Source organism: Cucurbita moschata, unplaced genomic scaffold (genome assembly GCF_002738365.1).
Source record: "Cucurbita moschata cultivar Rifu unplaced genomic scaffold, Cmos_1.0 Cmo_Scf00015, whole genome shotgun sequence".
In the NCBI taxonomy this organism is placed as follows: domain Eukaryota; kingdom Viridiplantae; phylum Streptophyta; class Magnoliopsida; order Cucurbitales; family Cucurbitaceae; genus Cucurbita; species Cucurbita moschata.
Genome location: NW_019268531.1, coordinates 3978541 through 4003912, shown reverse-complemented (window position 1 = coordinate 4003912; position 25372 = coordinate 3978541). Strand labels below are relative to the sequence as shown.

The 25372-nt window shown below is 36.4% G+C and overlaps 3 protein-coding genes across 4 annotated transcripts; all 3 read right to left on the bottom strand.

The window, feature by feature from the left end:
• Positions 1-2209: 2209 nt before the first annotated feature.
• LOC111453303 (probable LRR receptor-like serine/threonine-protein kinase At1g06840) lies at positions 2210-14789 on the bottom strand. The gene is made up of 21 exons (XM_023094355.1): positions 14566-14789; positions 14333-14459; positions 12610-12760; positions 11767-11838; positions 11584-11655; positions 10668-10811; positions 10489-10560; positions 10328-10399; positions 9540-9611; positions 9080-9148; positions 8914-8982; positions 8661-8732; positions 8404-8487; positions 8236-8304; positions 7396-7901; positions 6484-6639; positions 6134-6417; positions 5290-5356; positions 4037-4293; positions 3712-3846; positions 2210-2741 (listed from the first exon to the last, which is right to left on the bottom strand). Exons 2-21 carry the CDS (start codon positions 14418-14420, stop codon positions 2391-2393), a joined length of 2862 nt encoding a protein of 953 aa, XP_022950123.1. The 5' UTR covers positions 14421-14459; positions 14566-14789; the 3' UTR covers positions 2210-2390.
• Positions 14790-17333: 2544 nt separating this feature from the next.
• Positions 17334-21508, bottom strand: LOC111452951 (acetyltransferase NSI-like). 2 transcript variants are annotated; one of them, XR_002712186.1, is made up of 8 exons: positions 21252-21508; positions 20960-21045; positions 20476-20536; positions 19706-19892; positions 19047-19146; positions 18854-18954; positions 18411-18736; positions 17334-17644 (listed from the first exon to the last, which is right to left on the bottom strand). XR_002712186.1 is itself a non-coding variant. In XM_023093841.1 (8 exons), exons 1-8 carry the CDS (start codon positions 21362-21364, stop codon positions 17565-17567), a joined length of 822 nt encoding a protein of 273 aa, XP_022949609.1. In that variant the 5' UTR covers positions 21365-21507; the 3' UTR covers positions 17334-17564. The 2 variants fall into 2 exon arrangements, 1 of the variants encoding a protein (XP_022949609.1); XM_023093841.1 differs by having other exon boundaries at positions 18411-18504; positions 21252-21507.
• Positions 21509-22180: 672 nt separating this feature from the next.
• LOC111453597 (acid phosphatase 1) lies at positions 22181-23834 on the bottom strand. Its single transcript, XM_023094739.1, has 3 exons — positions 23381-23834; positions 22572-22784; positions 22181-22488 (listed from the first exon to the last, which is right to left on the bottom strand). Exons 1-3 carry the CDS (start codon positions 23764-23766, stop codon positions 22311-22313), a joined length of 777 nt encoding a protein of 258 aa, XP_022950507.1. The 5' UTR covers positions 23767-23834; the 3' UTR covers positions 22181-22310.
• Positions 23835-25372: the final 1538 nt, after the last annotated feature.

The window sequence follows — 25372 nt, the reverse complement described above, 5'->3', positions numbered from 1 at the left end:
AAAAGGTTTATTTTGTAACTATTATTTATCCTATTTTTTTTTTTTTTTTTAATGAGAACATTTGAATTGGAATCTAAATTCTAAAAATAAAAACAAATTTTGAAAACATTTTAAAAAAAAGTGTTCTTGATAAATTTAATTTAAAAAATAATAATTATTCACCAAAGTTAATAATATTTTAGACATTTAAACGAATAAATTCAATATATCAAATATAAATTTTAAATTTTAGTAAGGGAGCACATAAATTAATCTAAAAATTAAATATATTAAAAATCTATTAAATACCAAATTGATTTAAATTTTATTTAGGGAGCACATAAATTAATTTAAAAATTAAATATATTAAAAATCTATTAAATACGAAATTCAATTTAGAAATATATTCAACTTTAAATATGGATTAGGAAGAATTATATATAATTTAAATGAATTAATTTAAGGAAAAAATCTAGAATTGGAAATATTAAAAAAATAATAAAAATTAGAGAGAGAAAAACAGCACACTGTTTTGATCCAAAACAGACGACTTTTGAGTCCCATTTTGTGTTTTTTATTTAGTCAACGGAATAATATGGAAAAAGAATATTCCATATTTGTCCCATTTACTTCTTTTTTATTTTTATTTTTAACTATTTTTTCCTTAGGAGTGTTTAAAAAAAATTAAGTAATAAAAACTCCATAATTTTTTCATATGAATTTATTGTTAAATTTTAAAATATATTTTTTCCATGCATATATTTATTTAATTTTATAGTTATTTTTTTAATATTTATATGAAATTGAGTCGAAAATAAGTAAATAAATTTTTTACAAATCAAATTTTATTTTTATTAAAAATAAAAATTTAAGCAAATGAATCAAATAACTCGAGGAAGAATCCTAGTTTTGAAATTTAGCTATTAGCTTATAAGTTAACTTTTAATTAATTAATTAAAAATAATTATGAAACATTTTAAATTAATTTTAATATTGATGAAAAATTAGTAATATTATTTTAAAATTAATTAATAAAAATAACATCAATGACAAAAGTGAGTAATTAGTGCAAAGAACAATGCTCCCATTTTAAAATCTAAGAATTAAATTAAAAAAAAATGTTAATCATCAAAATTAGAGTAAAAACTAGACTATTTATTATTATTATTTTTTTAATTTTCGAGATATTTTCTCATTTAATTTTAAGTCAACTATACCAATTTAATGACTATAAATGAGTCAACTTATGTATTTTAATTACGCAATTACTCGTATAAAAAAATCAACTGCATTAATTTTATCATTCAAATTATATATATATATATATATATAATTAAAAGATATATTACACATAAAATTAAATTATATGCTAATTATTAAATTTCTAAATTGGTAGCCTAGTGAAGGTTCAAATACCTATTACAAAAATAAATTAAAAGTTAAAATATATATTAATATTTGGTGATTTTAAAAAAAATTTAATTTCATTTTACTATTGGGCTTTTAATTGAAATTTTTATAGACAGAAATCTCAGTTTAAACCGAGAATGGAGAGAGATTAAAGAGAATTTTCTCTTTTTCTCCTCATTAGCTAATCAGAATTGAAGACCGGGATTAGTTAGCCGTCCCCAACCCTATCCAATTTCCTACCACATGGATATCTCTACTACGATGTTCGGTTCGCCAATTTGTTATATATATATAAGGAGAATTTTTTCATTTTCTCTTCATTAGCTAAACAAAATTGAGACGGGATTATGTTAGCCGTCTTTGACCCTATCCAATTTCCTGTCACATGGAGAATTTCCTGACGGAGATTATGTTAGCTCTCTCCAATCCTAAAAGGAATTTTTTTTTTTAAATTTTCTCCTCATTAGTTAAATGGGATTGAGGACGGGGATTATGTTAGCCATCTCCGACCCTATCCAATTTCCTGACAGGGATTATGTTAGCCGTCTCCAACCCTAAAAGGAGAATTTTCTGATTTTCTCCTCCTTAGCTAAACGGGATTGAGGACGGGGATTATGTTAGCCATATCCGACCCTATCCAATTTCCCGCCACATGGAGAATTTTTTTACGGAGATTATGTTAGCCATCTCCAATCCTCTCCGACTTTAAAAGGAGAACTTTTTTATTTTTTCTTCATTAGCTAAATGGGATTGAGGACGGAGCTCCGACCCTATCCAATTTCGTACCACATGGATATCTCTACTTACACGATGTTCGGTTCGTGAATTTGTTAATGTATATATATATATACTGAGTTGAACTCTCTTCATAGGCCACTTTTCTAAACTTTGTATCAGAAACATTGGCTAAACATGTTGGGATTTGTAACAACACAGTTACAACTAACAAGCATCAAGCAAGCAGTAAGCACAACTATGTTAAGCAGAAGCCAAACCGAATGTCAGCGAGGGGCGATGGTTGGGACGACGCCGCTGATGAGATCACTCCCCGAAATGCTTCCCGATGCAAACCGGTCTCGGGTGATGCAGGACGACGTCGAAACCGGTGAGGGAAGACCGGCACTTGATCTCAGGGACGGGTCTGAATACAAGGCGCCACTGTCGTCAGGCATCATGTACAGTATGTTCTCCAGCTCCCTCACTACAACCAGCATGGATGGCCGCTCTTCTGGCTTGTCATGGCAACAACTGAGGGCCAAAGCAACAAACCTTTCTAAACACTCAGATGCGAAAGAACCCAACTTGGTGTCTACAATTGAAAGAATCGTTCCCATTTGATGTGCCAATTTGACCTGATATGTAAACATAGCATGTTAAAAGTAGAGAAAAGAAGTAAAGCTTATACTTTCTAAAAGTCTTCAAGTCCCGCTAGCAGATATTGTCTTCTTCGGACTTTTTCTCAAGGTTTTTAAAACGCGTCTACTAGGGAGAGGTTTTCACACCCTTGTAAAGAATGCTTCGTTCCCTCTCCAACCGAGGTGGGATCTCATGATCCACCCCCCTTACAGCCAGCATCCTCACTGGCACTTGTTCCCCTCTCCAATCGATGTGAGACCCCCCAATGCACCCCCCTTCGGGGCCCAGCGTTCTCACTAGCACACCGCCTGGTGTCCACCCCCATTTGGTGTTCAGCCTCCTTGCTGTCACATCGCCCGGTGTCTGATTTTGATACCATTTGTAATAGCTCAAGTCCGCCACTAGCAGATATTGTCCTCTTTGGGCTTTCCTTTCCGGGCTTCCCCTCAAGGTTTTTAAAATGCGCCTGTTAGGGAGAGGTTTTCACACCCTTGTAAAGAATGTTTCGTTCCCCTCTCTAACCGATGTGGGATTTCACAATCCACCCCCCACGCCCCCTTCGGGGTCCAGCGTCCTCGCATGCACTCGTTCCCCTCTCCAATCGATGTGGGACTCCCCAATCCATCCCCTTCAAGTCCTAGCGTTCTCGCTGGCACACCGCCTGGTGTCCACCCCCGTCGGAGTTCAGTCTCCTCGTTGGCACATCGTCCAGTATCTGACTTTGATACCATTTGTAACAGCCCAAACCCATCGCTTGCAGATATTGACCTCTTTGGGTTTTCCCTTACAGGCTTCTCCTCAAGGTTTTAAAACGTTGTCCTCTAGAGAGAGGTTTTCACACTTTCATAAAGAATGTTTCATTTCCCTCTCCAACCGAGGTGGGATCTCATAATAACCATATAAGCAAGCACAAAGTTTTGATTAAGAATATGAGACGTAGAAGACAAATGGTGGAAGAAAATATACCTCACGAACAATGTTTTTGCCGAAAGATATAGGGTGCATTCCCGTCAAGAGCTCCAATAACACAACTCCTAGGCTATAGACATCACTTTTATCCGTTAATTTACGGGTTAAAAAGTACTCTGGATCAAGATAACCCTGCATAATACATAGAACACTCAGAAACAGGTATTCACTCATCATGGCACTGAACAATGACAACCAGATATTGATTTTGCAAATTACAAGGCACGACTTAAGAAAGATCAGATGGACAAAAAAACATCATGGGACATTCCCATAAATTTGGGATGCTTTATGTATACCATGTTCATCAAGATAAACTTACTGGGGTACCCTTCACAACAGTAGATATATGTCCAGGAACATCCCCTTCGAAATCTAGATCGGGAGCAAGACGTGATAACCCGAAATCAGCTACTTTGGCTGTGAGCTTGGCGTCGAGGAGTATGTTTCTAGCTTTGATGTCTCGGTGAAATATAGGAGGATTTGCTTCAGTATGGAGATACAGTATACCTTTAGCTGAACCCAGTGCAATTTGTAATCTCATACGAAAATTCAGATTTACGGTCGTTCTGCTTTTGGCTGCCGTAGAACAGTAGAGGTTAATGATGCAACTAAAACGTCATAAAAGAAAAACTCGAATAATCTTACGCCATCATGCTGCGGAATTTGATATATATATATATTTATATACATATACATATATATATACATATATAAAAGCAAGGAATAGATGAACAATGTTCATAACATTTTTTCTGCACACAATAAAAAGGTAAGAAATTCTTATTTCACCATTTGAAAGTCTTGAAAATAAGGGTAAAGACGTTCTTCCATCAAGAAATAGGTAAAAAGGTCCTCTCAGTACTCTTATAAAGAATGTTTTGTTCTCTTACCTAATCGATGTGGGATCTCACAATCCAACCCCCTTCGGGACCTAGCGTCCTCGCTAGCACTCGTTCCCTTCTCCAATCGATGTGGTACCCCCTAATCTGCCCCTCTTTAGGGGCCAGCATCCTTGCTGGCACACCGCCTCATATCCACCCCTCGTTGGGGCTCATCCTCCTCACTGGCACATTGCCCGGTGTCTGGCTCTAATACCATTGTAACAACCCAAGCCCACCACTAGCAAATATTATCCTCTTTGGGCTTTCCTTTTTGGGCTTCCCCTCAAGGTTTTTAAAACGCGTTTACTAGGGAGAGGTTTCCACACCCTTAAAAAGAATGTTTCGTTCTCCTCCTCATCCGAGAATAGGTAAAAAAAAAAACAAAAAAGGAGTAAATACAGAAAGACTTCAACCACAACCCATGTAGAAGCTAAAAAAGATAACCCCATCACAGAAACCTCAAGGAAAAATGAACACCATAATTAACTCAATGTCTATACTATCAGTCACTTCAGCAAGCCTCATTTTTAGGATAATTTATAATAGAAAGAAAAACATATAATGGGGGCACAGGGGAAAGCAGGATAATTTATAGTCCCAAGAGAGTTCGAAATTAAGCATATAATGGGGGCATGGGCATGTGGAATAGATTAAGGTTCGGAATATATAAAATATTTGCTGAGGCCAATACCAGAAAATTCAAAGCCAGAAAGCCAGTCCCGCAAAGTTCCATTTGGCATAAACTCGTAAACCAGCATCTGTAGAAAGATGGAACAAAAAATAAATCACAGCAGAAATCAATGAAAAACATAGCAACATCTTCCTATTGCATGTGCTCCCTATAGAATTACTTCCCAGAATGAGTTACTTTTCTGAAACCATCTCACTACTTTGCCTTCGATTTATGGAACTCATCAAAGAACCTTGTCGACTTTAAAATTGATGCTAAACATATGTAAACAGGGACATGATTTAATCACATGATGTAACGGCCCGTTACGTATCGCCGTCAGTCTCATGGTTTTAAAACGTGTCTGCTAGGGAGAGGTTTCCACACTCTTATAAGGAATGCTTCATTCTCCTCTCCAACCAATGTGAGTCTCACAATCCATCCCCCTTGAGGGCCCTACATCCTCGCTGGCACACTACCCGGTGTCTGACTCTAATACCATTTGTAATAGTCCAAGCCCACCACTAGCAGATATTGTCCTCTTTGGGCTTTCCCTTACAGGCTTCCCCTCAAGGTTTTTTAAAACGCGTCTCCTAGGGAGAGGTTTCCACACCTTTATAAGAAATGTTTCGTTCTCTTCTTCAACCAATGTGGAATCTCACAATCCACCCCCTTTGAGGGCCCAGCGTCCCCAGTGTCTAGCTCTAATACCACTGGTAACATTCCAAGCCCACCGCTAACAGATATTGTCCGCGGTGGGCTTGGGCTGTTACACATGATAAGCTCAGGCCTAGCCCCATGAAAAGAGAACAACATCAAGAACATCATAGGACCTAAATAAAGTAAATTAAAGTGAGCAACCTACTTGTTCTCCTGCTTCATCACAATATCCGATCAGCGAAACTAAGTTTCGGTGATGCAATCGTGATAAGAGTTCTATCTCCGTCAAGAATTCTTTTTGTCCTTGTAAGGATCCTTCTTCTGCACGCTTGATGGCGACAACTGAATTATCTGACAATATGCCTTTATAGACCTTGCCATAACCTCCTTGGCCAACTTGAGTTGAGCGGTTGAAATTTCCAGTAGCCGATTGCATTTCCTTGAATGAAAATGCTTTTACACCATCAATTTTCAGACCAATCTTTGAAGCTGCAAAGAAAGAAAATTTCAGAGCACTTTATATGATAATTATCAGAGTTTAATTTCATTACTTACAGAATTTTTTCCTCGACAAATTGCGATGGTATCTTGAATGCCTAGTGAATAGAAGTATGGCTACCGCTACTATCATAAGAATGCAGGTAATAGATCCAACTACAATGGCAGCCAGGATGCCCGCACCAATGCCCGTTTTCACTGTCTGGAAAATGACTGCACAAATAAACTTGTAAGGACACAAATTAAGAAATATTCATACCTAAAATAATAACAAAAATGAATGAAACTCAATAGTTTCAAGCAATTGTCTTTTAACTGTCCAAACCCACCACTAGCAGGTATTGTCCTCTTTGGGATTTCCGTTCAAGGGCTTCCCCTCAAGGGTTTTAAAACGCGTCTGCTAGGGAGAGGTTTCCACACCCTTATAATGAATGTCTTATTCCTCTCTCCGACCAACGTGGGATTTCACAATCCATCCCCCTTGGGACCCAATGTCCTGGCACACAGCCCGATGTATGGCTCTGATACCATTTGTAATAGTCCAAGTCAACCGTTAGCATATATTGCTCGCTTTGGTCCGTTACGTATCGCCGTCAACCTCACGATTTTAAAACGTGTCTGCTTGGGAGAAGTTTCCACATCCTTATAAGGCATGCTTTATTCCCTTCTCCAACCGATCTGAGATCTCATATTATACTACCCTTATAAAAATTTTGAACTTCAAGTATCCTTCCACTTTAATCTTGAGTAAAGGATGTGGAATACTAATCCAATGTCTAACAGATGCCATTCAACACTTGGTGAAGATTTAAATATATAAAATATCTTAACAGAGTATACAAAAGATGATCAACTACTAAGTAAACAAAAGAAAAAAAATGTTCACATTAGACTGGTAACTAAGTCACAAGACCAGTTAAGGTGTACTCGCCATTATTTAAAAGGAACATTGCAAAACAAAATACATACCAGTCTGATGATGGCCAGGGAGTGTGAAGTTGAGAAGCTCATATGGGCCAAAAAAGTCATCACGAGTGAAATTCCATGACATAAATTTTTCTGTAATTTGAAATACCTTACTTTGATTCAACACATGAGTACCGCTATCAAATAATGGGAATATCTTTAGATACATCCTCAGGCGAGATCCTTCCCAAACGTATGAATCGATTAACAATTGCTGCTTATCCAAACTAAGTTCCTTTGTCAGATACGCTTGAAATGAATATATGTAAGGAGGAAAGTAGGAAAAACTTGGACTCTTCAGCCTATATCCAATACCAAGAGGTGATGCACAAAAGCACGGGTCAGGAGTGTCTGGAACGTATTCAAAGAAACTATCTGTTGGACAACTTCGACATGTTTCATTGGAGTTCTTCGAGCTTCTATGCAGTTGGTCCTCTACAATTTTAGACGTACAGAACAGGTCAGAGTTTTGTCGGTTCAAATTTTGGCAGAATGGATTTCCTCCAAGCCTACAGAATGAAACATGGTTGAATGAGGATTATAGAAAGAAGGATTCTGAAAGTAATAAGCCAAATTTCTGATGAAAGAGATAACTCATTCTCATCTGAACATGGCATATTAAGGTACTTTCCTATGATAGCACCTTAAATCCATGCCTAAAAAAGATGATTTAAAATGAAAGAGAGAGCTTTCGTCACTATAAGGCACTAAAATATTTGTAATTTCAAAAATGGAAAGGAAGGAGACAAAAGCTGAGATTCTGGAGTAGGATACATGAGAAATTCCATTGGCTTTCATTGGACATCAAAGCCAATATTAATCAGTAATGCATTAAGTGTGTACCTTAGGGTGACATTAGCTGGAGGGTTTGTGCTTCCAGAAATGTCAGAAAACGAATTGTTCCGAAGATCACTGGATTAAAAGGAAAGAGAGGTGATCATTAATCAATCATGAACAAATTTACTACAAGAAGTACAAGATACTATCCTATTTTTTGGCTCGAGGATTTACAGTGTAAGTCGAGCACTTGAATTGAAGGACATTTTCTCCCATAATGCAGGTACCGAACCATTCAAAAAGTTACTCTCAAGTGACCTGCAAGGAAGAGCCATTGAGAACGCTGAATTATATCAAGTGAACACAGCAAGAACAGGCTGAAGAATTACATCACTGAGATGAAAAAAATGTAATAAGATGCTTTGACAACATAGCCATTTTGTCATGCAAACATTAATAAAACCATGCATAAAAAGCAGACAGAATCGTACAGTTTCTGGAGATTATGAAGATTGGATAAACTTCTGGGTATAGATCCTTTCAGCTGGTTGTGTGACAAAATTCTACAACATCAACAGATTCGTTAAGCATGAGAAAACCCATCAGAAAATCGTGAATGTCTGCGGCACGACCATGATACTTTTCTAAAAACATGTTATTATTCAAAAGATTTCCAACAAAATGAGAGCCAAAAATGAGAACAAGACGGTATTAATCGATAATCAACATCAGTCATTGACATACATTGTTGTCATATTAGAAGAGAGGTTATATGGTGGTATGGGTCCAGTAAAATGGTTCCAGCTAAGATCCCTGTAGAACATGCAAAGTAACAAATACCATACTTATGATCATTAGTCAATTCAAGACTTACCGAAACAAAACTAAACACCTACAGAGGGTAACTTACAAGTAACTGAGGTTTGCAATTTTGCTGAAATTAGGAATCGGCCCCTCCAAGCTGCAATTCCTCAGACTTCTGGGAGAACCAAAACGGTGGAAGAGAAAAGCATTAGCAATCTTTGAGAAGATTCATGAAGCCAATTGCTTATTGGTTGTTGCCTCTTTTTATTTAAAGAAAAAACTTGGAATGTCTTCAAAAGCCAGGAAATATTTCCATGATTTACATTCAAAGTATATATGTTTGTGGAAAATACAATAATGAAATATTGAAATCTTAATAGACCATCTTGGTGGGCAAGGTAAAGATATACAAAGACCATGATTGATGTTGAGAAGCATGCATGTAAAAATTAAGATAGCCTTTTTCAAAAAGTCATTAGAATTTAGAGTTGTTTTATTGCAGAAATATAGAAATGAATAGCATGGAAAGTGAAAACCGAAAGAAACACCAAATAATTAACACTTACAATTTCACTAATGTAGAAAATTCTTCATAAGAAGCTGGAATTTCACCTTCTAAGTTGTTGTTATCAAGTTGCCTGCCAAAGGCAGCGTAGAGGTGAGAATATATATAAAAAAGCAACAGAAATTATATGTGATCCTTTTCTCATCAAGGAAAAACACGTGCAGCTAACGAGGTAAAATACTGACGTAGACACATTTGAATCATTTATCCTTCCATATCAATAACAATACTACGAAGCTAAACAGCAAATGTGTACAGCTCAAGCCCACCGCTGTCATATATTGTCCTCTTTGGGCTTTCCCTTCTGGACTTCCCCTCAAGATTTTAAAACACGTCTATTAAGGAGAGGTTTCCACACCCTTACAAGGAATGCTTAGTCTCCACCTATTAAGCTTTATGTGCTCTTTTGAGGCATCTTAGGTTCTTCATAGGGATTTAGAGCTATGATGGAGGGGTCCCTTTCTATTTCATTTTCATAGAAGAGGCATGCATTTGTTGCAGGCCATTTTCTTAACAGGAGAATGTTTTTGAGGCTTCATAGGAGGAGACTATGAGCAGTGTGCATTTAATTGCCTCTATGTGGATCTAGCGTATAGCGTTTCTGTGATTTAAAAGTTATTTCTAATTGTAAACAGATTGAAGTCGCTTATTTGCAATGTTGACTCCTCTTGGTGGTCTTGACGCAGTGTGCTTGCACGGTCTTATATGATATAATTGTTGAGAAAGCAGACAACATTAAGTTTTGAATATGCTATAAGCAACTTGCCTGTATGACGAAAGTGAACTTACAGAATGCTTAGCTTTGGCAAGGACGAAAATTCTGGTGGCAGAGAACCCGACAAGTTATTGTTATCCAAAAGCCTGTAAAGAACACAAAAATTCATAGGAATTATGCCCTCTCATCACTTCCTATACACACATTTTTGGATAAGAAATATTTAAATACTCACAAGTGAAGAAGATTGTGTAATCTGGAAAGCTCAGATGGAATTTCACCACTTAAAGTGTTGTTATTGAAGTGGCTGCAAAGTAAATGAAGAAATGGGAAAAAAATTTAGAAGAAAAATAATGAAACCAAAACGATTCTTTGGATCCACTTAAAATGAAAAGAAGATGAAGATCCACTCACAGGTGCTTCACATGGGTCAAGTTGGCATATGATTTTGGGATATGCCCTGAAATTTGGTTCTCATCTATTTGAAATCGTTTGAGATTTGTAAGATTACCAAGCTCATCCGGAAGAGGACCGGAGAATTTATTTCCATTTAAGAGCCTGTGCATCACAAAAATTCACACTGTGAGAAGAAACTAATATTAAAAAAGGTAGCATTTAAGAAAACGTCTCTATCCTGTTTGATTGTTTGACCCTTTCTGGCTTTCCTTTAAGATTTTTAAGACGTGTCTACTAGAGAGAGGTTTCCACACCCTTATAAAAAATGCTTCGTTCTCCTCCCCAACCAATATGGGATCTCGCAATCCACTCCCCTTCTGGGCCCAACATCCTCGCTGGCACTCGTTCCCTTCTTCAATCGATGTGGGATCCCCCAATCCACCTCTTTCAGGGTCCAGCATCCTCGCTGGCACACCGCCTCGTGAACACCTTCGGAGCTCAGCCTCCTTCCTGGCACATCGCCCAGTGTCTGGCTCTGATACCAATTGTAACAGTCCAAGCCCACCACTAACAGATATTGTCCTCTTTGGGCTTTTCCTTTCGAGCTTCTCTTCAAGGTTTTCAAAACGCGTCTACTATGGAGAGATTTCCCGGCCCTTATAAAGAATACTACGTTCTTCTCCCCAACCGATGTATCTCTCTCACAGTGAACAAGAAAAGTAACAGAAGCAAGCCCCAGGTGTAGGTAATAAAAAAAAAGAGGATAATTAACTTGAGACCGTGAAGGTTCTCTAGCTGCAATAATATTCAATAATAAACAGAAGTCCTTTAAAATAGTTAAATTAGAACATGACTATCATGAACTATGAAGGAAAAAAGGGGCACGCAAGCAAGCTACAGAAATAAACAAGAAGAAATCAGTGAGATAACTTACAAAAGTTTCAGCGGCCTCATACTGCCAATCTCCTTCGGAATTAAACCAGTTAGGTTATTCCACATGAAATTTCTTCCAGGAGAAACAAGGAGAAAAAATCATTATCAGAAAGAATGTTTAGGGAAGTATAAAGAGAAGAGTGGAAGCTTCATTAAGATGCCAAATTCATTGTCAACTACTCACAAATTCTCAAGCTGAGACAATTGGCTGATCTCAGGGGCTAAGTTTCCAGATAGGTTCATATTCAGTAGCTGGCTGCAACAAATGAAGGAGAATAAATGGAAATTATTTAAGCCATTATGCAATATAGCAATAGCTGAGTGACACTGGAACACAAAAAAATTTGTGAGATCCCACGTCGGTTGGGGAGGAGAACAAGACATTTTTTATAAGGGTGTGGAAACCTCTACATAGCAAATGCGTTTTAAAAACCTTGAAGGGAAGTCCAAAAGGGAAAGTCCAAAGAGGACAATGTCTGCAAGTGGTGGGCTTGGGTTGTTACAAATGGTATCAGAGTCAGACACCGGGCGATGTGCCAGCGAGGAGATTAAGCCCCGAAGGGGGGTGGACATGATGCGGTGTGCCAGCAAGGACGTTAGGCCCCCCAAAGAGGGTGGATTTGGAGGTTCCACATCGATTGGAGAAGGGAATGAGTGCCAGCGAGGACGCTGGGCCCCAAAGGGGGTGGATTGTAAGATCCCACATCGATTGGGGAGGAGAACAAAGCATTATTTATAAGGGTGTGGAAACCTCTACCTAGTAGACGCGTTTTAAAATCTTTGAGGGAAAGCCCAAAAAAGACAATATCGGTTAGCGGTAGGCTTGGGGTGTTACAAAATTATTTAAGCCATTATATTTTTCCAATGATCATTGTTTTGTTTTTCAGAAAACAAAACTTGCAACAAAGTAGAACATATTTTTTTAAAATCCTCAACTTGTGAGTTTCTTGTGGATCAAAAAATTTAACTTAGGACTGAAAAATACAGAAACAATAACAAAGGGGATAGAGTGCTGGAGAAAACATACAGTTCTTTGACACGTAAGTTCCCGACCGCTCCATCGAAAACGCTACATACTACTCCAGTCCAATTAGTTGTGCAAGGATCTCCATTATTCCAATTTTTAAGATTGTCCATAGGATCAATCAGACTCCTCTTTAACGTTAGCAATGCTTCAACTGCAGATGTGTATTCATGAGTTAGGATGAGGAGACTTATAAAGGCTCTAAATGATATTAGCCCCTATTAACATGATTAGCAGACCAAAACATTGTCACAGAACCGAAAAAGAAGAAACCAAAGTGGAGGATAATTGTATCAACCCAAGCCCACCGCTAGTAGATATTGTCCGCTTCGCCATCAGCCTCACAGTTTTAAAACACGTCTACTAGGGAGAGATTCCACACTCTTGTAAGGAATGCTTCGTTCCCCTCTCCAACCAATGTAAGATCTCACAATATCTGCTAACGGTGGGTTTGGATTGTTACAATAATCAACTCACTTCCTGGATCAAGTGGTTCAGGTGCTTGATTACAATATCCAACATATAAATATCACATTCAAGATAATTACCCCAGATGGTTAACAATTGTATATGATAAAAGCTACGGACCGTTGTTTAGTAGAACATATAAAGCACGAACACCACTCAATCAGAGTTTTTTTTTTAGTCCGTAAATATCTAGACCACCTTACGTGCACCTCGACTATTATTTCAAGACAACTACCTAGCCCAACCATACTTGGTTGTCAAGGAAACTTGTAAATAGACGATCACAATGATTTGAACTCATTCCCTTTAAGTCATTTATTGTGAGATCCCCACATCGATTGGAGAGGGGAACAAAATATTCCTTATAAGGGTATGAAACCTCTTCCAAGCAGACACGTTTTAAAAACTGTGAGGCCAACGGCAATGTGTAACAAGTCAAAATGGACAATATCTACTAGCGGTCGGTTTGGGCTTTTACATTTATAATTTACAATAGCTGTTATCGACCACTCAATCAAACTCAATACGGTTAATACGAAAGATAGTCATTAGCAACTTGGTTAGTATTATTCAAACTTTCAAAAGCTCCCTAAGTTGAGTCATGGAATTCCTTTACACATGCCATACTACCAAGAACATTAACCTCGAATTCAAGGAAATAATCACCAAAACTGAGGCCATTGCAAAAGTAAAAGAAGCCATAGCCCCTAAACTCAAACCAACCAAGTGTTGGATGATGAAAGTCCCACGTCGGCTAATTTAGGGAATGATCATGGGTTTATAAACAAAGAATACTCTCTCCATTGGTATGAGGCCTTTTGGGGAAGCCCAAAGCAAAGCCATGAGAGCTTAAGCTCAAAGTGGACAATATCATACCATTTTGGAGAGTCGTGTTCGTCTAACATGGTATTAGAGTCATACCCTAAACTTAGTAGTGCCAATAGATTGGTAAATCCTCAAATGTCAAACAAAAGGACTCCAAAAAGAAAAAAGAGTCAAGCCTCCTCGAAGTACGAAGGCAGTCAAAAATGACTAAGACCCCAAAGGAGTCGAGCCTTGATTAAAGGGAGGCGTGCTTTGTTCGAGGGGAGGTGTTGGATGATGAAAGTCTCACGTCGGCTAATTTAGGGAATGATTATGGGTCTTTTGGGGAAGCTCAAAGTGGACAATATCATACCATTTTAGAGAGTCGTGTTCATCTAACACCAAGAACGTGGAATCAAATTGATGAAAATCCATACAACCGAGACAAATTTACCATCAGATGGCTCTGTGATTGCAGCACCAGAAAGTAGCATAGAGCAGCAACACAAGAGCAGAAAAACGCACACACGATCCCTCCTCATTTAGCTTCCAAACAGCATCACAAGCAAAGAAACGAATTCCTACCGATTTCAAACCATTAGCCACAAACAAAAATACGCAATCAGATTCTACAAATTCAACACAAAATCAATCGAAATCAGAAATCAAAACTCATAGAATTGAGACCTGTAGGAGATTGAAGGTTAGAGCAAGTAAGAAGGATGGGCAGTAGAAAAGGAAAGTGAGTTTGAAAATGGGGGCATCGGATGAAAGGGGATAGCGACATTGTGGAGGTTTGGTTGGCGCTTCCAATTTACTAATATTTTTTTGCTTTTGCTTCACATTAGAGCCCACCCATTGACAGCAACACCATCGCCGATTCTCTCTCTCTCTCTTTCTCTCTCTCTCCTCTCTGTGAAGTTGAACCAGCGGAGAGGTTGTTGTTGACTTTTCTGTTTCTCGACGACGATGTAAACTCCACGCGCTCTTTCGAGAGTGGGCGTATCAAACCAATCATTAAAATTCATCATTTTAAAATTATTATTAAAACTTATTTTGTATTTATATTATTATTATTATTATTATTAAACTAAATTAATAAAAATGTCCTAATAATACCTTTTAAAATTTTAATATTATTTCAAATATATATTTAAACTTTAAAAATTTTCAATACCGACTTAAACTTTTTTTAAAAGGTAAAAAGACTTTTTACCGATATTAAATTTAAAAATAAAACTTTTTTTAAGAGATAAAAAGACTTTTTACCGATATTAAATTTAAAAATACTCATCAAATTTTAAACGTAACTTTACAAAAAAAAAATAATAATAAATAAATTATTACTCTTAATAATAGATTATCTCTAAATTTTTTAATATTATTCTTAAAAATTTATTAGTTTTTTTTAAATATGGTACCATAATAATATTTTTAAAAAGTTGGTATGAGTGAAAATTTTTTAATTTTAATATTTATTATACTTTTAAAAATTAAAAGTTATTTTTAAAATAAAATATTAACAATTTCCATTAAAAAAAATAAAATATTTTTTAATTTTTTTTAGTTTAAAGATATTCGAGAGTTTTTTTTTATTATTATTAATTTAGCCTTATTATTATTTACGGTAATATTATTTTATTTTAAAAATACGAACATAATCGCTCCTAAGTCACGTTAGTACTAATAAATAAATATTTGACCAAAAAACTATATATACTAATTTGAAAACTATAATTATTATTATTTTTTAGTTTTAAAAATTCTTTATTTATTTAGAAATATCCAGGCTGGCAATTGTATTTAATTTAATACAAATTATTTAATAAATGAATAACGTGTTTTTTTTTAATGTATGCAAACACATTTATTTAAAAAATTACGACCCAATCAAAATATTTAAAAATTTAAATATATATTTTTAAGCAAAATATAAAATGATTTGGGCAAAAATAATTGTTAGTTAAATAATTGTTCTTGGTGAGAAGGCGCGTGGGGGACAATTGAAGCGCGTAAAGAGGTTGTCTGGCACGTGGGAGGAAAATTTGAACATTCTTTAATTATATTATAATATGATAATCAAGAGGATGCCTAAAAGTCTTCTATATAATCGCTTTACTTTAATTTCATAATCATTTAATTATGATTATTATTATTATTTATTATTATCTTTGAGAAGAAATGGGAAAGGGCAACAAAAGGGTTCATTGACTATTGTTGTATTATATATATCCAACTAAAATCTAAGAAAATCCAAGGGTAGTTTTGGTAATTATTTTCTCAAATTTGGCTATTTTCGAAGGGGTCATTTGGCCCGGAGTAATCATCTACATAATAGATTTCTACTTATTTTTTTATAATTTAGTAGGACCTAGCATAGATATCGTAAACTAAAGATGTCCATTTTATCGATAGAGACTCGCCCTAAACGGGAAATCCCCTCTACATTTAGATAGAGAATGGGATAGAGTGGGAAACATTTTTCCTCATTAGACAATAGGCCGGAGACGGGATTCTATTTCTCGTCCCTACCCCACTCCACTTGAATTTTTAAAAATTATGTTAGTAGAACATTACATATATCTTAGCTTCTTAAATATATTGATTTTTTACAAATTTGAATGGAAGTTATATGGAAAAATGAAAAAATTTTAAATAATTATTTATTAAAAAAATAATAATGTGCGAGAAAAAATTATCCACAAAGAATCTCTACAAAAAATAGTTGGAGAATTTGGCAAGAATGGAGGATTAAATAGTGGTGGGGACCGGGACGAGGAAGGCTTCCCCATCTCCACCCCACCCATCTCTATTTCAAACTTAGAGTACATAACTCTTCCTAAATCTTCAATCTAGACTTAAGATATCGAACATAAATGCCAAAAGCCCCTAAAAGTACACAATACTCTAACTACGAACTACGAAGCTCAATGTTGATATCAACTTATCCATGTGGTATGCTAGAAGATATTCATACTCCTTTCATGAGATATCTTAGAAAATCTAGGAACATAGGTGGATGAGAGATAAATTTAGGAAGAGAGGTATTTGAATGGACAAAGACTGGTCTCGAATATTCAATAAATTTTCAAATTCTTGATCGTATATGATATTTAAGTTGCTTAAACTTTAAGTTTAATGAAGATTTAACCATTGAGGTAAGCTAGAAAAATAAATTGAAACAAGACATTTAGTCTAGTAGGACGATTCGTGCATACAAAAGTAAAAAAACATATCATCCGTAGAAGTACGTTAGATAAAAGGTGAACTCAAGAATTAAAAAATCCACGATTCGAGACAAATAAACCTACAAATCAAACATACATACACTCGAAACTTCTAAGAAACTTAGAAAACAGAGGTAAGCAATGGGAGTGTTGGTTTATTTCCTTGTATGTATTAGATCATTCTTTTACTCAATCGATAAATACTTATGGGGGAAGTGGCCAAATAGAACGCTAAGAGGAGCCCAACTCATCGGCCTCCTAGTACTTATGAAAACACAAGTGACGTTCATTTAGCTTAGTGTTGCTACTCATAACTATGAAGTGGATATACAGACTTCAACAATGATCATATCAATAATAACTCATTCGTTTTGTTCTATTTTCAATCCAAGATCTCGTGTTATACAACAGAAGAACATAGGGAGAAAGAAATGTGACCTTGTCCAAGCGGAGAGTCTTCTAATGTCTCGGGTACCAGAACATGCCTTTAATTCCTTCAGGGTCTGGTTGGAAACCTAGATTCTGGTAAAACTCTACCACTGCAACAATCACATTATTTCAGACTTCTGCTGAATCTAAATCCAATCTAAGTTATTGCATAAGCTAAAATTTGAATCAGAATAAATTTTCCGTCCTACAATCGTGACATTGGGGTGTCGGGGGAAGTATTTGCCCGAAACCGATTAAAAAAAAAAACAAGGATGTTGAACATAATTTGAATCAACATGAATATAACTAGCAGTTAAGGCGTCTTTATTTCCTTTAAAAGTTGGAGTTAGAAATATAGCCTCATCCATGCAATATTCTAAAGAAAACAATAGTAATAGACTATATGATAGTATTAAATGGCGAAGAAGGTTGCAATAAAGGTTTTATAGGAAAGTTGTAACGGCCCAAGCCCCCGTTGCAAGCAAATATTGTCATCTTTGAGCTTTTCCTTTCGGGTTTCCCCTCAAGATTTTTAAAACGAGTCTGGTAGGGAGAGATTTTCCACACCCTTATAAGGAATGTTTCGTACCCCTCTCCAACCGATGTGAAATCTCACAATCCACCCCCTTGAAGGTCCAGCATCCTCGCTGGCACACCGCTCAGTGTCTAGCTCTAATACCATTTGTAATAGCCCAAACCCACCACTAGCAAATATTGTCCTTTTTGGGTTTTCTCTTTTGGGCTTCCCCTCAAAGTTTTTAAAACGCGTCTAGTAGGAAGAGGTTTCCACACCCTTACAAGGAATGTTCTGTTCCCCTCTCCAGCCGACGTGGGATCTCACACAGCACTACAGCACTAAAAGAAAGACTACTGTACCTTGACTATCTGCAAAGAGTGTTATATTGCCAATATCCCTTTGCAAAAGTGCCCTTATAAGCTTTTCAACTAGGGCCTTACCGAGGCCTTGACCCTGAACCACAAAAGCATCATCACTTGTATTAGTATGTTTAGCATAGCATAAATAATAATATCTATTCAGGTTCTAATGTATAAGATAGTCCAAGAACATGGGTTTTATATCAAATTTACGCCCTCAAGTTGTTCTCTGATTAGTACAACCAAAAGAATGAATTTTTGTCCCAGATCTTTTGATGTCAATATTTGCAGTCTTCTGAGCTTACTTTTAATGCAGCCCCAAATGCCTGTTTTCCATGTCACTTGATTATTCTTTAACGCATCTATCTGATAATTATTATTATTTGCGAATCCACATTAAAATACACAAATTTCCTGTAGTCTTCAGTGTAGCAATTGATAACCTGATAAGAAGGATCCACAAGAACATCCCAAATTGTAGCATTGAACGCATGATCTGATGTTGCACGAGCCATACCAATCAGCTTCTTTTGTGCATTTTCATCTGTCAAATAACTTCTCAAAATACAATAAGATGTTCATAAATATTTTCAAACGTAGATGTAGCAAAATGAATGAAAAATCACAACAAAATACCAGAAGCAGGAGACTTCTGTGTCGAATATAATGCAGCTACCATATAACTGTTTCTAAGGGCTGCAGCCAACTTTGGTAGCGGCCTACGAGGCCAGCCTACCTGTCAAAATAATCTATCATTTACTCATGACTTGGTTATTCGTAATACTGTACATCATAACAATTTGCAATAACATCAAGCCTGAGAGGATGGATGAAGTAGCACATACTTTATTTCGTATATAGAATGTAAAAATTAACTAAATAGAAGACAAATCCAGATCCAGGGCACATCAATGAGCTTATAGTCTGCAAAACGGTAACGGTACAAGCCCACCGCTAGTAGATATTGTCCTCTTTGGGCTTTCCCTTTCGGACTTCCCCTCAAGGTTTTTAAAACGCGTATACTAGGGAGAGGTTTCCACACCCTTATAAAGAATGTTTCGTTCTCCTCCCCAACCGATGTGGGATTTCACAATTGATTTGTAATGGCCCAAGCCCCCGCTAGCAGGTATTGTCCTCTTTGGGTTTTCCCCTTCAGGCTTCCCCTCAAAGTTTTTAAAATGCATCTGATAGGGAGAGGTTTCCACACCCTTATAAAGAATGCTTCGTTTTCCTCCCCAACCGATGTGGGATCTCACAAGAAATAATATTTCTGATTAGGTAGTTAGATGACTAACCTTATCACAAAGGGCTTGAAGATCATATATATCAATATCTCCACCTGAAGAAAATATTATTTGTTCGATTGTTCCATCTGATAATGTCGTCTCAGTAAGAACAAACTCCTCAGGCAAAGGTTCTTCTTCCTCTTCCTGAAGTGTGGAAGGGGGATCAACCACTTGGGTAGTATTATTGTTCAAGAACCTGCAACAAGAAGCAGAAACTCTATTTTAAAAAAGAGTAGCAATTGTGGGTCAGGCTAGTCAGTAGGATGTGAAAGATATTCACCAAGAGATTTCTGTTTCTTATCCAAAAAAAAAAGCTGGTTTTAACAAAAGTAGCATAATGCACATGTAGATTCTTCAATTTCTCGTCCTAGAAAAAGAAAAATTATCTAACCCCAATAGTTACAACCGGTCAAAATTGTTAGAAACCACGACCCTCCATAATAATATGATATTGTCCACTTTGAGCATAAGCTCTCATGGTTTTGCTTTTGGTTACCTAAAAGGTCTCCTACCAATAGAGATGTATTTCTTACTTATGAACCCATGATCAACTCCTTAATTAGCTAAATGTGGGACTCCCTCCCAACAATCCTCAACAAAAACAACGTCAAAGGGGTCCCAAGTTATATAGCAACAAAACTGAAAATAGCTATATCCTACATCTAGCAGACTAAGAGAGCATTAAAAATGCTGTATATCTAGAAATCTTTCAAAGCATGCTTACAATAAAATTGCAGTGTGAGCAAAAAGGTCACCACAATAGCCAAATCTCCAATTACCCGGATTTGATAGATTCCCAGAAGCTAGCCCTGAGTCGACAGACACTCAGCTTTCTGCTCACTACAAAATAATACGCAAGCACGCACGAACGCACGCACACATGCACGCAAAATTAGTATATAGAGAGACAGAGATATTAGAGTTATTTTAAGAGTTAGCTCGAGACTTTTAATAATAGACACAGTGGATTACCAAGAAAACGTTAGACTGAAACTCATACTTCAAAATCTCCTTTTAAATACTCAGAATCGCAAAGGAAGAGCAAAAAAGAGTCAAGTTCTGTAGAACGAGTGTGGCAAACAGAGTAACACTTAAAACTGAATGAAAAAGTGCATCAAAATCCCTAAATTGAACAAGTTTAGCAACAAGAGATTCAATCACTAATGACCCGAAGAAACGGACAATATCTGATTAAAGAAAATTGCAGACTTAAAACATTTGCACCTAAAAAACAGAACAAAAAGGCTGATCCAGGGAGGATACCTTTAGTGAGCCGGTAGTTCAGATTGCGAGGAACCAGAAACGAGTTCGATCCTTTAGAGTTACAATCCAACAGAACAACTTGGCATCTGCAACATTTCAACCAAAAAAAAATTTAAAAAAAAGAACCCTAAGAAATCATACAAATAAGCGACGGAATTAAGCTACAAACAGAACCAAATTCAGCTCCGCTACGAAGAACAACTCAATAGGTAATCAGAGAAAGAAAATTTGAACAAACTAACAGGAACAACTAAGATGGATAAGAAGAATGGACGTTGAGAATAGTACTAACGGAGAAGAGGCGGCGATAAGTTTCTGAGACATCATCTCTGGATGACGTGACTGAACCGGAATTAAGTCCACTGGTGAGAATAGTTTTGAGACCTCGAATCCAAACCGGAGCATCAGAGAAATCGCCGGAGCAGAGCAATGAAGGAGGGATGATTTGCTGTAGTTGAAGATTCAGCTGTGCCCTCGCGGTTGTCTGTTCTCCACAGAGTCGCCTTGGTCCATCTTCTCCTTCAGCTGGCGTCTATCCAATTAAAATGTAATAAAATTCAGAAAACAATTATTTTCTTTTTATTTATTTTAAATGTTTAGATTTATAATTTGTATTTATTTGGTTTTTTAATTTCCACATCAACTTAAAGTTTTATATTTAAAATATTTTTAACAGATTTTTCATAAATTTAAATTTTTAAAAATTAATTATTCTATTTTCAACTTATTTCCTCTGTCACGTTTTTCTCAAACATGACTCGAGATTCGAGCATACTGCAACATTGTTCATGAAGTCCAAATTTCACAATCACTGTCTTGTTGCCACAAGAGTGCAATTATGACACACAGGAGCTGTCGTGAGCATGCTAGTCGTGCTAGATCTTGAGCCTCCAAGTCTACACATTCTTCAACCGATAAAAGTTTCATGGAGATCATAGTTGCATAAAAGGTAGGATAAGTAGTGGGCGTGGTGCGTCAAGGCACTTCTTCGACAGTCCCCGTGCACCTGGCTACCAGCCCGCTCTAAAAAATTCATAGGTTGACGAGCATCCAAGATAAAGGGGACAGACACTACTAGCCAAGTCAAGCCAAGCCTCGCCCGATGAGCACGGGTAGCTCGCTTCCAAACGAGTCATTGAGATCAAATCAAATCAAATCTTCTAAAATGATCGTAACAAAATTAAAACGATGCATCTATAGCTTAACTAATAAGATGCACGGTTCACTTAAAGAGTATAACACTTATTATCAATTAAAACAATGTTCGTATTACGAATGTCTATATCTTTTATCAACATTCGAAATTTTAGCTATCGATATTTTACGACATTTTCATCTAATTTATTGACATTTAAGGAACGAAATACATAGGATTAGGTAACTTAAAAGTACGATTTCCCACAAATGCCCCTCGAAGATCGCTCCACTGATCTCCAACATTACCCCAAATACGGTACCCTTGCTCCACCAGTCGCCGCCGTACCTCCGTCTTGAACTCCACCGCGCTCCTCCCTTTCTCCGCCGCGGACCTAACCAGAAACATTCAGATGGAATCCGGTAAGTGAATCGAGTGAGTGTATGGCGTGGAAAGGAACTGCGATTTTGATTATACCTTAAGATTAGGCGTTCGTAGCCGACGAAGCCCTCGCGGTGGAGATTCTCCGAGGTGACTTGGCCGAGATTCTCTTCGTCGCGGCCGGTGACGAGGAAGACTTTGAAGCCGCCTTCTATGAGCTTTGCGAACAGCTCCGCCACCGATTGGATCGCCGGACATTCTCCCTCCATCGCCCATGACCTAAACGCCGCCGGATCGTACGGCTCGCACCTGTTTCATCCAATCAATTTTTCCCCCCTTATATGAATTTTCGATTTTTGTTGAATTTATTGCATTTTTTTTAAATAAAATTCCACATTATAACATTAATTTAAATTAACTATACAAAATGTAGGCTTTAATTATTTTAATTAAGATTAAATATTCATATAAATGTATATAATTATCGACATTTTAGAATTTTCCTAAATTATAAGGACTGAATTGAAAATTTTAAGATTACAGGGATTAAATAGAAAATATACTAAAATTATATGTACTAAACTGTAAATTTTAAAATTAAAAGTCGAAATTATAGGGACTAAATTGCAAAAAAAAATTATCCATAAAACTCGATTTATCCTCGTTTAAGTTAATTACAAAATTTAGCTGGTCGAGTTAGTTAAAAGTGAGTGTAGCTGGTGATAAGTGACGTGTATTTGACTTCTTGAGGTCCGGGATTCAGATTCAAATCTCGGTACCACCAATTGTACTAAAAAATAATTAGCTAAACTATGTTCGGGTTCGAGAAATTTAAAAAAAAATTATAAAAATATTTAAAAAAAAAATGATGAATTTTCCCCTAAATTGGAGTAGAAAAGCGTTACCCATATCTCTTGCTTTTATAATAATCAACATTGGAGATGCAAGTATCATCCACGTCAAGGATCCAAGCGTCCAATCCGTCGCCGGCGACCGGGATCTCGTCGGCGTAGGACAGAATCTGCTCGACAACGAATCGGAGATCGTGCTGGTACTGCCCGCCGGTGATGTATGCTCCGACGCAGCTGCAGCAATGCGCCGGCACCGTCCTCCACGGCTCTACATTGTTCGTCTCCGCCGCCAGCCGCCAACTCAGGCAGTGACTGCAACTCGCTCCGCCGCCCCGATTCCAGTACGGCGGCGTCAGTGCGGCGGCGCTCGAAAACACGGCGAAGATAATCATCGCTATTATCTCTCGCGCTCGCCGGACCATTTCTCCGATTACGATCATATGTAACTCCGGCGGCCGCTTGTTCTTGATTCGAAACCGCCGCCGTGTAAAAGAGAGAAAGAGGAACACAAGGGCAACGCCTAAATGTTGAAATAAATAGAGAGAAATTTATTATTATTAATTTATTAAATTATAAATTTATTTAGTCACACGTCCTTAAAAAAAAACATCAGTTCGAGAAAAAAAAAACGAAACATCCCTTATAAAAGGTATAAAAACTTCTCTCTAGTACTCATTTTAACACCATGAGACTGACGACGATACATAACAGACAAAAACGGATAATATCTACTAGCGGTGTGCTTGAGCTGTTACAAGTGGTATTATAGTCATACAACGAGAACGTTGAGCCCCTAAGAGAGCGGATTGTGAAATCCCACAAATTTATGAATACATCTAACAACGATCACTAGAAGACTCGTACTAAGGACACTCTCAAGTTCAATTACGTGTCTCTCTATTTGTAGGCATTGCAAGGTCGAGCACGATTGTTAATGAATGTCCCACATTCGTTGGGGAGGAGAACAAACCACCATTTATAAGGGTGTGGAAACCTTCTCCTAGCAGACGCGTTTTAAAGCATTGAGGGGAAGCCCGTTCCCCTAGCAGATGAAGCCTAAAGAGGACAAGGACAATATTTGCTAGCAGTGAATCTAGAACGATACAGTTAATAACTCTTATGAGGAATCCACATCAGAGTAATCCATATCAACTATTCAACATGTGAGACTGACGATGATACATAACGGTCTTTATAAGGGTGTGGAAACCTAGACGTGTTTTAAAACTGTGAGATTGACGACGATACATAATGAACCATAGTAGACAATATCTACTAACAGTTGCATCGAACTGTTATCAATTATTTTTCCACCACTACGAGAATAAAAAATTAAGACACTATACATAAAAGGACAAAAACTCACATGACTATTGGTTGATTTTGATCCATTAAACCTAAAATAAAAATAAAATAAAATAACAAATATTCTTAGTAGCTGACCTCAAAAAAGACCTTTCCACAATAATAATAATAATAATAATAATAATATATATATATATATATATATATATATATGTATGTATGTATAGTCTCCCTTTAAATTTATATTTATTGGCATGTATATCTATTCAACCTTTTTAATTAATTAACTTCCTATTTTTTAAAGATAATATTTTATATATCAATTTTTACGTCATATCCACAAATATTTTTATTTATTTATAAATTTAGTCATCTCTAAATATATAAATTATATTTATATTTAATCACTATCACTTAATATTAATTATCGAGATACTTCTAATTCCACAGCACGTTATTTGAAATTTAGAAAAAATCGTGAAAACAAGAAACAAAAAACAATAATTATCAAGATTTTTTTAATCAAATTTTTATTTTTTTAATGGATATCAATTAGAAGAGAGGGTGACGACCGAGAGGGAAGAAATGCTTGTAGATTCGAACAAAAATGTGACACATCACATGAGAGGGGTAAAAAAGGAAAGAAATTTTTTATCTCGAAAATATAAAATTCGTGTTTTAAAAAATATGACTAAATTACAATTTTAGTTCGTACGATTTAAAAAAAAAAAAAAAAAAAAA

Coding starts and splice junctions, on each gene's coding strand:
- LOC111453303 (XM_023094355.1), bottom strand. CDS start 14,420: ATGAGGAGGGATCGTGTGTGCGTTTTTCTGCTCTTGTGTTGCTGCTCT. Junction 10,400..10,488: donor TTACACAATCTTCTTCACTT/GTGAGTATTTAA, acceptor TGTTCTTTACAG/GCTTTTGGATAACAATAACT. Junction 8,305..8,403: donor TCAAGTGCTCGACTTACACT/GTAAATCCTCGA, acceptor CTTTTAATCCAG/TGATCTTCGGAACAATTCGT.
- LOC111452951 (XM_023093841.1), bottom strand. CDS start 21,364: ATGCTCCGGTTTGGATTCGAGGTCTCAAAACTATTCTCACCAGTGGAC. Junction 19,147..19,705: donor TTCAAGCCCTTTGTGATAAG/GTTAGTCATCTA, acceptor TTATTTTGACAG/GTAGGCTGGCCTCGTAGGCC. Junction 18,505..18,853: donor TTGTGGATCCTTCTTATCAG/GTTATCAATTGC, acceptor TTTGTGGTTCAG/GGTCAAGGCCTCGGTAAGGC.
- LOC111453597 (XM_023094739.1), bottom strand. CDS start 23,766: ATGATCGTAATCGGAGAAATGGTCCGGCGAGCGCGAGAGATAATAGCG. Junction 22,785..23,380: donor TATAAAAGCAAGAGATATGG/GTAACGCTTTTC, acceptor TGGATGAAACAG/GTGCGAGCCGTACGATCCGG. Junction 22,489..22,571: donor TACGAACGCCTAATCTTAAG/GTATAATCAAAA, acceptor GTTTCTGGTTAG/GTCCGCGGCGGAGAAAGGGA.